Source organism: Papilio machaon, chromosome 20 (genome assembly GCF_912999745.1).
Source record: "Papilio machaon chromosome 20, ilPapMach1.1, whole genome shotgun sequence".
Lineage (NCBI taxonomy): Eukaryota > Metazoa > Arthropoda > Insecta > Lepidoptera > Papilionidae > Papilio > Papilio machaon.
Genome location: NC_060005.1, coordinates 881,223 through 894,949, shown reverse-complemented (window position 1 = coordinate 894,949; position 13,727 = coordinate 881,223). Strand labels below are relative to the sequence as shown.

At 34.4% G+C, this 13,727-nt stretch overlaps 3 protein-coding genes across 5 annotated transcripts; 2 read left to right on the top strand and 1 right to left on the bottom strand.

Annotated features, from left to right (window-relative positions):
* Positions 1 to 562: 562 nt before the first annotated feature.
* Positions 563 to 7,264, top strand: LOC106714656 (zinc finger protein 470). The gene is made up of 13 exons (XM_045682988.1): positions 563 to 814; positions 965 to 1,099; positions 1,306 to 1,686; positions 2,062 to 2,226; positions 2,601 to 2,738; positions 3,134 to 3,261; positions 3,815 to 3,889; positions 4,239 to 4,374; positions 4,956 to 5,107; positions 5,791 to 5,938; positions 6,064 to 6,183; positions 6,308 to 6,505; positions 7,049 to 7,264. The coding sequence occupies exons 1-13, from the start codon at positions 707 to 709 to the stop codon at positions 7,256 to 7,258; spliced, it is 2,094 nt and encodes a 697-aa protein (XP_045538944.1). The 5' UTR covers positions 563 to 706; the 3' UTR covers positions 7,259 to 7,264.
* Positions 7,265 to 7,951: 687 nt separating this feature from the next.
* Positions 7,952 to 11,244, top strand: LOC106714655 (omega-amidase NIT2). Of its 3 annotated transcripts, none has more exons than XM_045682865.1 (6): positions 7,952 to 8,043; positions 8,932 to 9,078; positions 9,638 to 9,822; positions 10,121 to 10,289; positions 10,465 to 10,698; positions 11,052 to 11,241. In XM_045682865.1, exons 1-6 carry the CDS (start codon positions 8,031 to 8,033, stop codon positions 11,141 to 11,143), a joined length of 840 nt encoding a protein of 279 aa, XP_045538821.1. In that variant the 5' UTR covers positions 7,952 to 8,030; the 3' UTR covers positions 11,144 to 11,241. The 3 variants fall into 3 exon arrangements, with proteins under 3 accessions (XP_045538821.1, XP_045538820.1, XP_045538822.1); XM_045682864.1 differs by lacking the exon at positions 7,952 to 8,043 and adding an exon at positions 8,052 to 8,145 and having other exon boundaries at positions 11,052 to 11,244; XM_045682866.1 differs by lacking the exon at positions 7,952 to 8,043 and adding an exon at positions 8,266 to 8,349.
* A 56-nt stretch (positions 11,245 to 11,300) lies between these two features.
* Positions 11,301 to 13,387, bottom strand: LOC106714654 (D-amino-acid oxidase). The gene is made up of 8 exons (XM_014507753.2): positions 13,245 to 13,387; positions 12,954 to 13,057; positions 12,634 to 12,837; positions 12,340 to 12,565; positions 12,067 to 12,131; positions 11,861 to 11,978; positions 11,605 to 11,713; positions 11,301 to 11,486 (listed from the first exon to the last, which is right to left on the bottom strand). Exons 1-8 carry the CDS (start codon positions 13,326 to 13,328, stop codon positions 11,380 to 11,382), a joined length of 1,017 nt encoding a protein of 338 aa, XP_014363239.2. The 5' UTR covers positions 13,329 to 13,387; the 3' UTR covers positions 11,301 to 11,379.
* Between the last annotated feature and the right edge of the window lie 340 nt (positions 13,388 to 13,727).

The following is a 13,727-nucleotide window of genomic DNA, read 5'->3' as shown; positions in this document are numbered from 1 at the left end:
TTGGCCATCAGTATGATCGTGGTATTCCACCGGTCCAGCCGGTCCATTCGTGCAATAGATGTTGTTGCTGAAGTGTACCACTATTAAACTACCGGACTGTCGAGTTATTGACTAATGAAATTGCGCCGCGCGTTTAAATCCGGGGTTAGAATTTGGGCTAGACGCATGACATGGGGGGGCACTGCAGTTGTATCATCCTAAATGTGTTTCCTGTTCTCTATTGCAAATAAAAAAAGAAATTCAATAGCTTGTTTAATTATTAATAAACAAAAATGAAATTAAAACAAACATTAAATTAAAATCTTAAAATAAAAGTATATTAATTAAATTAAATATTTTCTAAAACAGTTTTGTTGTGGCTCTAAAAGCTGTTCAACCAACTGTCAACTCACTGTCAATGTCATGTCAACAACAACAAATATGGAAGACACTTGGCGTCTTTGTATGAATAGACATTCTTCCTGCATTTAATCGTGTTTTTTTCTATTATTCTTGCATTTTATGACATTTGCAAAGTAAAACTCTTCTTTAATTTTTTTTAATTAAAAATGTGACAAAAAAGCTAGTTATTTAAAGCCTTAAAAACTATGCATGATGATTTTAAAAGTCGAGTAGAAATTCTATAATTTTCTAACTCTATCGTGTTGGTGTGCCGCGAATATATGAATATAATTTAGTTTAAAAAATATTTAATAAGTAGATTAGGATGGAACACATAAAAGTGTGTAGAATATGCCTCGTAATGGATGTAAGAATGCACAATCTACAAGCTTATCCTCTAGGAACTTATTTCGAAAATGTTACAGGAGTAAATGTAAGTTCAGATTATTGTTCAGATATTTGAATAAAATATACCTAAACTGGCTGAACACAAATTTATTAAATACAAAATATAAGTTAAAATATGTAGGTGTGGTTGTCAACTAAAAAATTTCTTCCAAAACGTAATTGTAATATCTTTCAGCTCATTAAGATGACAGATCTGCCTCCATTTGCATGTTATGAGTGTACAACACTGATCAAGAAGTTTAATAATTTCCGAGAAAGGTGTTTGAGAGGACAGACTGCTCTCTATGGGATACTACAAACATCTGGGAAGGTAAATTAACCTAATTAAGCCATGTCTCTTTACTTATCTAAGAAAATGTAACTTCTTGAAAGCTTAGACTTGACTGGAGAAGATCTAAATAATAAAAAAACATCAGTAAATATTATAGCATTTGCCTAACATTGTCTAAAAAATCCCATCCCTCTGTTTTAACTTATTTATGTACTGTTAACTATCAAAATGATTTCAAATTTCAGATATCTACTGAAGATGTAAAACAAATTGATAGAAATTATTTCCATCTGACATCTAATTTTTTATTCTCAAACATAAAAACATGTGAAGACTTTTGTATGAATTATGAAGACTCAAAGAAAAATATTAAAAATGAACCGTTTGAGCAAACGGATAATCTAGAATATAATATAGAATTAGACGTAAATAGTATAAAGCAGGAAAGTAATTTTGATGATTACGCTTCTTTGTCTATGTCCAGTGATGATAATGAACCTTTGTCTTTACATAAAAGTGGTAAAGGAAAGAAAGTTAAATTAGTTAAAAAGAAAGCAAGAAAAAAAAGAAATAATGGAGAATGTACTGAAATGTCGGAGAACAGTCTTGCTGAATTTTTAATTGAGGTAATAACATTGTTTTTATTTTCATTACATTAATCATCATCAGATCACTATACGTCCCCACTAAAGGGCTCGGAGCCTAAACCGTTGGGGTTGGGTTAGTTGGGGGTGACTAGGCCATAGTCAACTAGACCGGCCAGTGCGGGTTTTCTTCACACATATCATTGAATTAATAAATTGATGGGGAGGTAACTTAGAACTAGGAGACGGACATAGGAACTTTTTTATCTTGTTTGCATTTTTTATTCCCCGCGGACGGAGTCGCGGGTAAAAGCTAGTTATTAATATAAGTGTTTCCGAAATGAAATTTCAATATAACATGAATTTTTATTCACATTATAATATTTTCAAACATGTAATTAAGAAATATTTCTCTAGACTGAAGAAAAGGAGTCAGATATTGTACAAAGTCTTTTAGACACGAAACGTAAGAAGAGAGGAAGACCAAAGAAAAATGCAAAACCAGTAGAAAAACTCAGGAAATACACGGAACATGAAGAAGAATTGGACGTTGAGGAATATGTTACAGTTATAACACTATCGGTGAATTTTTTTTTTTTTAATAATTACACTACAGTAGTCTTTATTCCCGGTATTTAGGTATAAATCAATTGCCTTAAATTTCACAACTAAAAGCCCGTTTAGACTATAACACTTTTTTTTTTATGTAACAGAGCAACAATTGAATTCTGTCCGTAATTTATTTTTAAAAATTGTAAGCAATTGTTTTTAGACTATAAAAGATATTTATTACTCAAATTACAAGATATTAATTTTATGCAAGATACAAGAAACTTGTATCGTGTAAATGGGCCTTAACTTCATCTCTGATGCTTTGACTTTACAATATTTATAAAATTTATTTTTCAACATGTTGTTATGTGAATGTTTCGGGCAGTGTAAACTCATTGTTACAGTTGGAAGAGCAAATAGAAGAAGTCAAGAAACGGAAGACATCAAGCAATTATTTGAATTCAGCGTACAAATGTGATCTTTGCTACAAAGGATTTATACACACTGAGGCATGGAATCATCATCTTAGAAAACATGATCCGGTATTTGTTATTTATTTATTATTTTTCATTATATTAATATAAATAATTAATTAGAAATTTATACTTTGTTTATTAAAAAAATTGTGCTAATTTAAAAAAAAAATTTTGACTATAAATTTTGGTCCAATTTTGATCAATGAACGACCACAGATATACAAAACCAATTTTTACAATCAAAATCCCAGAAAAATAAGTCAAATTAAAACTTAAAAAATTAAAAACCTCGACTAATTTACTAAATTTGTCGCTTTTTTAGTTATTAGTTTAGTTTTATTAGTTAGTTTATTATTTTAGTCGTTATTAGTTACTTTTGATTGCTTTGAAATATTTTTACTTGCTTTAATTGAAGATATTTTAGTTTTAAAACTAATAGTGAATAATATATTTTGTTTCAGAGTGCGGGGGAGATGGAATGTTGTGTTTGCAAGTTCCGCTTCAAGACGAAGCGCATCTTGTTGAAACACACAGCTAACCACGAGAAGAAGTACGCCTGCAAAGCCTGCTCATACGTCTCTAGGACCCCGTAAGTATATTTTAATTAGTTGTTTCCTTCGACTCTGTTCATGCTGAATTAAAAAAAAAACTTAATAAGTACCTTATGTTTTCTTACAATGTTCTACATCTATGCCACATTTCAGTGAAATCCATGAATTCTTTCTGGAGATACCTTCTATCCATATGTGTTCTATTTTCACTGGCGCGGCTAAAGTCGTGCGGCTTTTCGTTAATGGAAACAGACTTTAAATTTGATAAATGTTACCTTAATTTTAAATGAAATTAGATTTTATGATAATCTTGAAATTTTATTGATAACAAGCTTCTAACTGTAAAAATGACGATAATTCCATACAAACTTTCACCCCCACTTTCAACCCCTTACAACTCCTTTTTCGTGTTAAAATGTAGCCTATATCCTTCCTCAGGCTATAGACTATCTGTGTACCAAATTTCATTTAAATCTGTTCAGTAGTTTTGGCGTGAAAGCGAGACAGACAGACAGACAGAATTACTTTCGCATTTATAATATTAAGTAAGGATAAGTTGTATCCTTGTTAATATTTTTAGATAAATTTCAGGACACAAGCGAGACAACACCAGCGCTGGCACAAAGGGGTCACCTACAAGTGTCAATACTGTGATGAAATATCCACGTGAGTTGTATCTAACAGTATACAACTTTATACATTTAAATACATTATACATATTGGGGGGGGGGGAATTTATGCAAAAAAATGTCAATATGTCAACTGCCATTTTGGATTTCTCTTAGTGTACTGTCCTCTACTAATCAAGTACTTTCATTTGATGCCCATATTGGGTATTTTGTGCATTAATATTTCATCCGCCATTTTGTGGTGTCGGCCATCTTGGATTAAAATTACACTTTATATAAAAAAAATCATTGTTATCAGGATTTTTTGAATAATTACTTGCTCATATTTTTATTATGTTTTATTTCTTGTTTATTAATTATGTATTATATATTTTATATATATTAAGTAAATGGACGTCGTACTTAAGCCACGTGAGAATTAAGCACCCCTCGCAGCACATCTGTGGCGCCTGCGGGTACTCCTTCGTCAGCTCTCTGGGGCTCGCCATGCACCGCACCATGATGCACAAGGATCTAGACTTGGTGAGTATCAACGACCCCCAAACCTAAACTAACACCACACAGCGACCCCCCAAACCCACAGCAAACCTCGACCCCTTAACTACCCTTGAACCACGATTCCTTAGCAACTCTCGACTTTAACTTTATAACAATACTGTCTGTCGCCTGCGACTTCGTCCGTGAGGAATTAAAAAAAAAATTAATAAATATCCTATGTGTTCTTCCAGATTTTATTCTACATCTGTACTAAATTTCATTAAGATCCGATGAGCCTTTTCAGAGATACCTTCAAACAAACATTTATCCATCCATCCATCCATTTGAATATTCGCATTTATAATATTAGTAAGGGTTAATTCTTGATTTTGGTATTTCAATTATGTAGTCCTAAAATAATAATAATTAATCATTAAATCCATTTAAAAAATAAATACATGTATGAAAATGGCCTTTCACTAATCTACAGTAGTGCCAACTTAAAATATTTGTTACCATTTTAATTCAATTGTTAGGAGTTTTTTTGAGCTTTTTAATTTTATTCAGTTAAGTTTAATTTATCCATATTTTTTTTAATTAATATATTTCTTGGTTTGGTTTGGAAGTCAAAAGAGAAGTCTGAGAAGGTGTCAGATGGTGATGAGGTTGATGATAAGGGTCGTTACTGCGCGGATTGTGAGGTGCACTTCATGTCGGAGGAGGCTTGGAAGCGACATCTTGTCACCTCCGTCAAACATGTGCCATCATATATCTTCAAGTTAGTACATCACTTAACACATAACTTAATTAACATATTACCGGTATATTTATTTTTTGATGAACTGTCGCGAACGGATGAACCTCAAATTTGTCACAGTTAAAGTTAATGAAAAAAAAATTATGTATTTAGGTCGAATTTCGACCAGTTGGGCGACCACTAGTACATTATAAGGGTCAGCAACGTTTACAGTTCCTCGGGTGTCGCGAATGGTCATAGTTCTGGGATTAGCTGCTCTTTTGCCATTTCTCCTATCAAATAGCAACCCCTAATAAATTCGATCAAATTTTTCGTTTCTAAAAGTCGTTATATTATTCGTATATTATTTAAAAAGTCCAATAAACGATTCTTCTTTCGTCTCCATTTCTACCCCGTTTGGTGAAGAGCAGAGATGGAGAACCTTTACGTAACAACTTGCTATTTTTCTTAAGAAATATTTAATAAAGTCATAGACATGTCATGAAATAATTTTGATTTTTATACATTTTTGGGTACATTCCGATAGAGATCTCTATCGTTCGTTCCTCGTGTATCTACATCAAACTTATTTTTCGTGGTGCATAATGCTCAAAATATTGTATCGCGTGCCAATGGTTCATCAACCCTGGTTTAGAGAAAACCGAAGAGCTTTAATAAGTTTGTTTTTCAACTTAATTTAATAATTTTTTAATGTATTTTAACAGTAACGGATGTCGTGTTTGCGGGGAAATATTCAATAATCCTGAAGAACTACGCATTCACCATAGACAAAAGCACGCTCGAAAGAGACCCACTAACTACGGGAAGAAGCCTTCCAACCATGACAACAAGTGGCCTACTAACTGTGAACATGTAGTTATTTTTCACTTAATTTAGTGCCTAAAAATATCAGAACAAATTGCTTTTTTCTCAGAACTCTAATCAAAAAAAAATCCGTCTCGAAGGACCACATTAGAATTTATGTATTTAAATTTCAGTGTTCTGAAGAAATACCGAATGCACGCGAGTACTGGGTCCATTTCCGGCGTGTTCACCCTGACAAGACTTACCCCATACCGAAGAACCACATCTGTGACGTCTGCGGCAAAGGTTTTAGGGTAAACGAAACATTAATCATCCATACATTATTTATTAATTTATAGATATGCTTTTTGTGCGCATTCATTGAAAAGTTGTCTCCATAACAGTTTATTTTTTATAAATAATTTAATGTGTTTTTAGGGTAACGCATTCTTAGCGTACCACAAGCGCACGCACAGCGAGGAGCGAGCTTTCAAATGTCCGCAATGTCCGAAGGCTTTTCACAATCGTATCAACCTGCAGATGCATGCGCGTACGCATTCTGATGCGCGTCCACATCCCTGCACCCTCTGCTGCAAGGCCTTCAAGTGCAAGGCAGCACTTGACAGGCACACCAGGGTAAATACATATGCCTTAGTTCTAAATGAAGGAAAAGTAAAATATAAGCGTAATATTGTATTAAAACAAAATGCAGAAATAATATCCAATCAAGTCAAAAACTGTGACATTTACCCTAGTCATATTCAGTAAGTCTAGGCCTCGCTCGGTGAAATACCACGACCTCACAGAAGACAGGCTTCAAGTGGAAGTATTTCCAAGTACAGTCTGATGAGTGTAGTGTCGGAGGACTAATTTTAGTCCTCTTTCCCTTCCCACTCTTTTCTTATAAGGAAAGGATGGGAAGGGGAGGTGGATTTGATGGAGGAGGAGATGCATAGGAAGGTTAAATATTCTCTTTTTATGCGTCCCCACCTTCGTCGATTAAAGGTAGGCAACGCATCTGCAATTGTGAATGTCTTTAGGAAGCGGTCGCTTCGCCATTTCGGCGAATTCATGTGGCCGATCGTTTGCCACCTTGTAATATAAAAAAATAAACTATATCTGTCTTCTGATAAGAATGAGAGAGATGACAACGTTTTTAAACAACGTTGTATATTGTAGTGCCACACCGGCGTGAAGCCGTACGAGTGTGGTATCTGCGGTAAGGCTTTCGCGCAGTCTAACAGCTGTAAGCTGCACGTGCGCACTGTACACCTCAAGCAGCCTTCGCCCTACCTCAGCCGCGCCCGACTCGAGCGCCGCGCCCGACTCGCCCCGCACCAAGCCGCGAACCAGACCCCGAACCAACCGCATCAAACAACGCTCTACTGATCTTCTAGTCCTAGAATTTCATTTCATTTGATTTATTCACAACATGCTTACTGAACAATACAAATTTGATGCTATATTTGAAATTAGGGACAAATGGTTAGAAAGGGAGTTGGTTTACACAAGGGAGGGGATATATAGGAAGAGGAAATATCCCTTTTCTATCTAAAAATATCTATTTTCTGTTGCAAAAAAAGTTCTTTTACTTATTATTACATAAAAAATTTTACTTTTTAAGATAAAATCCATTTTGGATTATTAAAAACCACAATTATGCAGTGACCATTAATTGTAAAAGATTATGGTTTAGTCAACATTTTAGTTTATAGATAGGATGTAATAAAATATTATTTTTTACTAATCGCGTTTTATTTATTTTCTATCTGTCGACTGCAACTCCGTCCGCACGAAATAAAAAAAAAAACAATTACCAAATTTCAGCGAGATCCGTTGAATTTTAGTAGATATTTTATTTATTTATTTGAACATTTTAGCCTTTTCCAGGCTTCGTTACATGTAATTTTTTAACATAAAATAACAAATTACTTATTACTAGGAATTATAAAGATAGACCTTCAAAGAAACAACTATCCATCCATCTAAAAATTCGCATTTATAACAGTAAGATTTATATACGAAAATAAAATGTACAATGTCATCTGTCATAATAAATGTCTGTCAGCTGTCGTTTACAAACAAAATAAGGTTAGCTTCGGTATTTTGTTATTATTCCATTTTAGGAGTGTGAAAACATTTACAATTCAACTAACTGGTCATGTTGAGAAAAGGTAAATAAATTATAATGAATACAAATGGTATCGACCTGTGTGAAAGTACTACGGACGCGGTACATCCGCGATTTGCAAAGAAACCTGTGTATGCTCTTGGGGGTATAGTATTTGGTTTATGCGTAGATATTTATTAATCCTTGTCTTATACAAACTAACCAAGTACATAACTTATTAATATTTTATTGAAATAACAAAAAAGTTATGAAACATTTTATCGAGTATATATACTATCATTATTGTGTCAAAAGTTGCTTTGACCTTAGATAAAGTAGTTGTCAGAGCCATAACATTTGTATAAAATGGGTAAGTAACTTGTGTATTTATTGTCACGGCTTATTTCTATAAAATTTATAATTAATTTATCCAAATCTTATTACTTCAATTAAATTATGAAATCAACTAAATTTAAGTGTTTTAAATACTTCTTTAAGTTACAAATAATACTAGTTGTCGCCCGCGACTCTGTGCTCGCGGAATTTAAAAAAAACGTAATAAGTAACCTATGTGTTCTTCCAGACTATGTTCTACATCTGTGTCAAATTTCATCATGATCTGTTGTGCTGTTGGAGATACCTTCAAACAAACATCCATCCATCTAAACATAGTAAGATTTATATATTCATGTATTCTCATGCATACTTGTGTGTGCTATAAAATACAAACAAATATTTACTTATGATAAGATAGCAGTTGCTTGAGCATGTATGATTGTTTAATTTATATTTTTATTAAGTTTCTTGCTTGATATTAATCTATGCAAGTCGACAATATTTTGTAACTAACAAGTACATCTGTGTCCAATCTAGTTACCTTATAATTTAAATTACAGCTCCTCTTTAAATATAAGAAAAGCATCTTAACTTATGTTTTAACATCTTATTCAAGGTTTCAAAATAGCAATTGTCCAATTAGCAGTTGGACCAGACAAGACAAAGAATATAGCAAATGCTGTTAAGGAAATCCATAAAGCCAAAGATAAAGGAGCTCAATTAATAGCCCTTCCCGAGTGCTTTAATTCACCATATGGTACCCGTAAGTATGACTACTAACTTATTTCTGGTCTTTAGTAAATAATACAATCTTGTCTTATCTTTGCTCACCCGATAACTACATGATGTCAGCGCAAGTCGAGGTGATGCTAGGTGGTATGCCTTGTAAATAGCAAAACATCAAATTCTATAAATTGACAGCCATTATGCTATTTTCTATTCATTATTTCAGGTATTTTGTCAAAATTGTGTGATAAAATAACATTATTTGCAATATGCAATTTTTCTATGGTTTAGTGTTTAGAACAGTGTTTCCCAAAGTGGGCGATAACGCCCCCTTGGAGGCGTTTGAAACCTAGCAGGGGGCGATAATAGGCCAAAAAAATGGGGGGCATTGAAATTAATTAAAGCAATGAAATTGTAGTTTTTAAGTTTTAGGGCTGAATAAAAATTATTCAAAGGGGGCGGTGAAAGAAATAAGTTTGACAATCACTGGTTTAGAATAATATATGCTATTTTTCAGAAAATAAGAATGTTGCTACTTTGCCTGAACTTTTTTTTTCTCTCTCTTTCAATAGATTAATACAGTAACCATATTTTAGAGTACTTCAACGAGTATGCAGAAGAAGTACCATCAGGGGCAACATGCAGAGCGCTGTCTCAGGCTGCAGCGGAGGCGGGTGTGTGCGTTGTTGGTGGCACACTACCGGAGCGCTGCGGCTCTAAACTCTATAATACATGTACTGTGTGGGACAGTGCTGGCAAACTGCTTGCTAAGCACAGGAAGGTATGTGAAACAACAAATGGCTCTTGTTTTTCAGCAATGTGTGAACATGTGGAAAATCCTGGGTAACAGCTAGAAATACCTTGTAATAATTATATGGGACAGGGTCAAATTTAATTTGAAATGTTTGGATGGATGGATGGATTAATGGATGGAAGGATTACATCCTTTAAGAAAAGGCAGTTTCAAAAGAATACCGTTTTTTAGTGTCTTCATATCATCAATTTAACCTTCTCTCCTCATCATATCTTATGGTCTTTGGTATACAAAAAAATACTATAATTTCTTCAAAATGTTCCAGGTGCATCTATTTGATATAGACATTCCAAACAAGATAACATTTAAAGAGTCGGAGGTACTAAGCGCAGGAGATCAAATCACGACATTCGAGTTCCAGGGCGTTAAAATCGGGCTGGGTATTTGCTACGATCTCAGGTTCCCTGAGATGGCGCGCCTTATGGCTGACCAAGGTTTGTTACAGAAATAAAAACTTTGTTTGACTACTCTATGACAATTTAACTAAATACTCTGTGACAACTTGCTTGATTATTCTATGACGTTTGCATTGAATATTCTATGACAGCTTATTTAAATTCTCTATTACAGAATAAGTTCGAAAAAACAATTTATTTTCTATTGTTTTAGGTTGTTCATTGCTCGTATACCCGGGCGCGTTCAACATGACCACAGGTCCGAAGCACTGGGAGTTGTTGGGGCGAGCACGAGCCACCGACCTACAACTGTGGGTGGCGCTAGTGAGCCCTGCGCGCGACACTAGCGCCGGTTACGTCGCGTGGGGATATTCTACACTAATAGATCCATGGGGAACCCCGGTTGCGAAGTTGGATGAGAAAGCAGGAACGCTGTTTGCTGATATAGGTGATTGAGTTATATCTTTAACTAATCCTTTAGATTAACTAGCTTTATTTTGTCTTTGTCTATTGTTTTATCAGTCTGATACTTTACCTCTACTGAAATTTCACACTTAACATACTAACTTAACAACTAAGTCGTTGGTCCATCTGGAGGGAGGATGTCCCACACTCATGGTCACTTTCCGTGACCTCCATTCTAATACTTTCCTTCCCCATCTGGTGTTGTTGAAAAGTGGAGGACCGGGTACTGTGGAAAGTGTTGGGAAAGTTCTATGCCCAGCAATTTGCAGATAAAAGCTGATGATAATCAACTTATATATAGAAGAGTAATATCAAATATTATTTTTGAAATTACAGATCTTAGTACAATTGAAGAAGTAAGAAGCCAAATACCAATAAGGTGTCAAAGAAGAACAGATATTTACAATACGATTCAAACATCAAAATAATTACGTTGAAATAACTTTGTTGTTGTAAAAATAGTTGCTTAAAATGGAAACTGGAACAATTTGTTATCACTTAAGGGATGTATAAAAAAACTATAAAGATACATTTATTGTTATATTTTGTTATGAACTTAATTGAATAATAAATTCGTGGAAATCAGATACAGACTATCATGTTATTGTGTAAGTTATACTTCCGTATAAGAATATTAATATTCAAAGTATATTTGTTGTTTATATTAAAGTTTTGATTTAATATCAGATGGTTTTATTGAAGACAAGCTCTCTCCTAATAATTCCACCACACTGTCACCGCAGCCCCAAAATAAAGTCAACCCACTGCCGCCTGCAAAGATTCAATAGCAATCAGTCACACTTTACAGTAAAATGTTGCTCTTTAAATTTGACAGGCGCTTTACGAAATTTTTGTTACTCCTCCAAAATGTTGGACACAGTATACATACCATGACCGTAGTTGTGTATGTATACTTTGCCCCCTCTCTCCTCAGTCTCGAGTCGCACCTCGTCTCTGCCGGGCCGCAAACCTGCCCAGTGTTGTATTAATTCAGCGTACTGCAAGAATAATTATATCAATAAAGGATGTTAATAACGACACCAGAAAAAGTATTTATTAACTCAGTGTTACGTACAAAAGACAAATATTTCGCACGTTCAAATTCACATAAATTATGTGTTTATTATGAACGTGCCTTAAATTACCTTTAGTCCAGGTATCATTTGTTTACAGCCTTTTACAATGAAATCTTTATTTTCATCGTCCAGTTCTCTCCTATAGTCGTGCTCCTGGTGAGTTCCTCCCAACACGCACAGAGCATCGCTACAGCAGGGCAGATATTAACAATTTTAAACCTTAATTTAAATCGTGTAAGATTCAATTAATTCTGGCAACACACCTTAAAACTTACTTTGGAATGACATAATGCCCACTGTCCTCATCGACGATTGTATAGTTCAGCCACGGAGCTTTTACCTGGAATTATATCAACATAGGTCTATTCTACATGTGGGGGATATTAAGTTAAATTGACACGTTCCTTGCAACAAACTATACTCCATCTTCAAACAACCTTTTAATACATATGTTATCGTATATTGATAAAATAAGCAATCTGAGAGAAAAGCTGACTCTGAGCGTGTTGTTAATTATTCCTTGTTTAAAATAAATGACGTTCAGTTACCTTTACGATTTGTCCTCGTATAGGAAACACTCTATCATCAGGTACAAGTTGTTTCGCTCCAACCCCTGTGCAGTTCACCACGACGTGGTAAGCCATCAGCAAAGGGTCCGAAAGAGAAGATAATTTCGCTTTAACCACCTTCCCATTAGCAGCTTTATACCTCTTGTATAAATATTCCAATAGTTTCGGCGCTTGAATCACGAAAGTTGTAAAAGTACGACCAGCTCTGTGAAAGAATTGTTCGTATTATGGCTACTAAATCATACAATGTACTTAGACTTGTTGAATACTTACGCATAGTTAATAGAGTGCATGCGACTGAGATGGTCTAGTTGTCTCATGTCGAGTTCCCTGTACCCGAAGACCAGGTCGGCCCAGCGCGGGCGCAGCACTTCACGCTTGTCTCTGTATAGCTCATAAATCGGTATCAGGGATATATGGTAGCCACCGGTGTACCATAGATCGTGCAGGAATTGGTATGTCTCGCTACCCCATTTCCTGCATTAGAAAGTTGTGATTCCTTCAATAATTTCAAACAAATTATTGAGTAGTTCGATCTTAGATGAACCAATCTTTATCTCTACAATTAAGATATTTAAAACGCTTTTACGTACGTAAGGTTTTCCTGTGATGTACTTCCACAGAGGTAAGGATACCAGAGACCACCTGATCCATCACCTGTTGTGTTTGGCGTAAACTCCTCAGAAAATATCGTCACCTGAAAAAAAAAAATGTACTTATTTATACCGAGAAAAATACCTTAGTGATAAAAAGTCTTACGTAAAATCGTCAGCGGATTTTAAATTTTAGTTTGATTGAAGGTTTTATCGTGAATAACTGGACAAGATGAGTGTTCAGGTCAAGTGCACCTTTTTATAAGAAGAAACAACGTGAAATTTACTCACATCAAAGTCGGAATATTTCTCTTTAATTTTTAAAGCGCATGTCAAACCATTGACTCCCGCACCGATAATTGCAATTTTAACCATTTCTTACAAACTATCTCACTTTAAACTTAAATGGTGATTGAACAATGCATTGGTGCAATTACAATGATTCGTTATCGAAAGTTCATAGGTCCAGTAAACAATTAATTAAAGGTCTGCTGTGCATATTTGCCTAAGCTAATATATTTAATGATTTTATGTTTCATATCATTATATTGATAATAATAAACACTGCAGAACCTCAAATTTTATTACGATTACTGGTGTTTGTTTTAGAATGGGCCACCACGGCACATTAAACTAGTGGCGTAGTTAGCGGTACCGAAGTATTAGTATATGGTATGCGATAGTAATCTGTAAGGATTTATCCTATCCACTACCAAAAATTAAGGGAAGCAGAATCGAATAATTTTTATAGTTTCCATTAAAACTGCTAATATA

Bases quoted from the DNA above. Each gene is read 5' to 3' on its own strand.
- LOC106714656 (XM_045682988.1), top strand. From the start codon at position 707: ATGGAACACATAAAAGTGTGTAGAATATGCCTCGTAATGGATGTAAGA. The intron at 2,739-3,133 runs GTATTTGTTATT...ATTTTGTTTCAG, and splicing joins ATCTTAGAAAACATGATCCG to AGTGCGGGGGAGATGGAATG. The intron at 4,375-4,955 runs GTGAGTATCAAC...TTGGTTTGGAAG, and splicing joins TGCACAAGGATCTAGACTTG to TCAAAAGAGAAGTCTGAGAA.
- LOC106714655 (XM_045682864.1), top strand. From the start codon at position 8,058: ATGAATACAAATGGTATCGACCTGTGTGAAAGTACTACGGACGCGGTA. The intron at 9,079-9,637 runs GTAAGTATGACT...ACCATATTTTAG, and splicing joins TAATTCACCATATGGTACCC to AGTACTTCAACGAGTATGCA. The intron at 10,290-10,464 runs GTTTGTTACAGA...CTATTGTTTTAG, and splicing joins GCGCCTTATGGCTGACCAAG to GTTGTTCATTGCTCGTATAC.
- LOC106714654 (XM_014507753.2), bottom strand. From the start codon at position 13,328: ATGGTTAAAATTGCAATTATCGGTGCGGGAGTCAATGGTTTGACATGC. The intron at 11,979-12,066 runs GTAAGTTTTAAG...GCCCTGCTGTAG, and splicing joins GGGCATTATGTCATTCCAAA to CGATGCTCTGTGCGTGTTGG. The intron at 11,714-11,860 runs GTAATTTAAGGC...TTATTCTTGCAG, and splicing joins AAATGATACCTGGACTAAAG to TACGCTGAATTAATACAACA.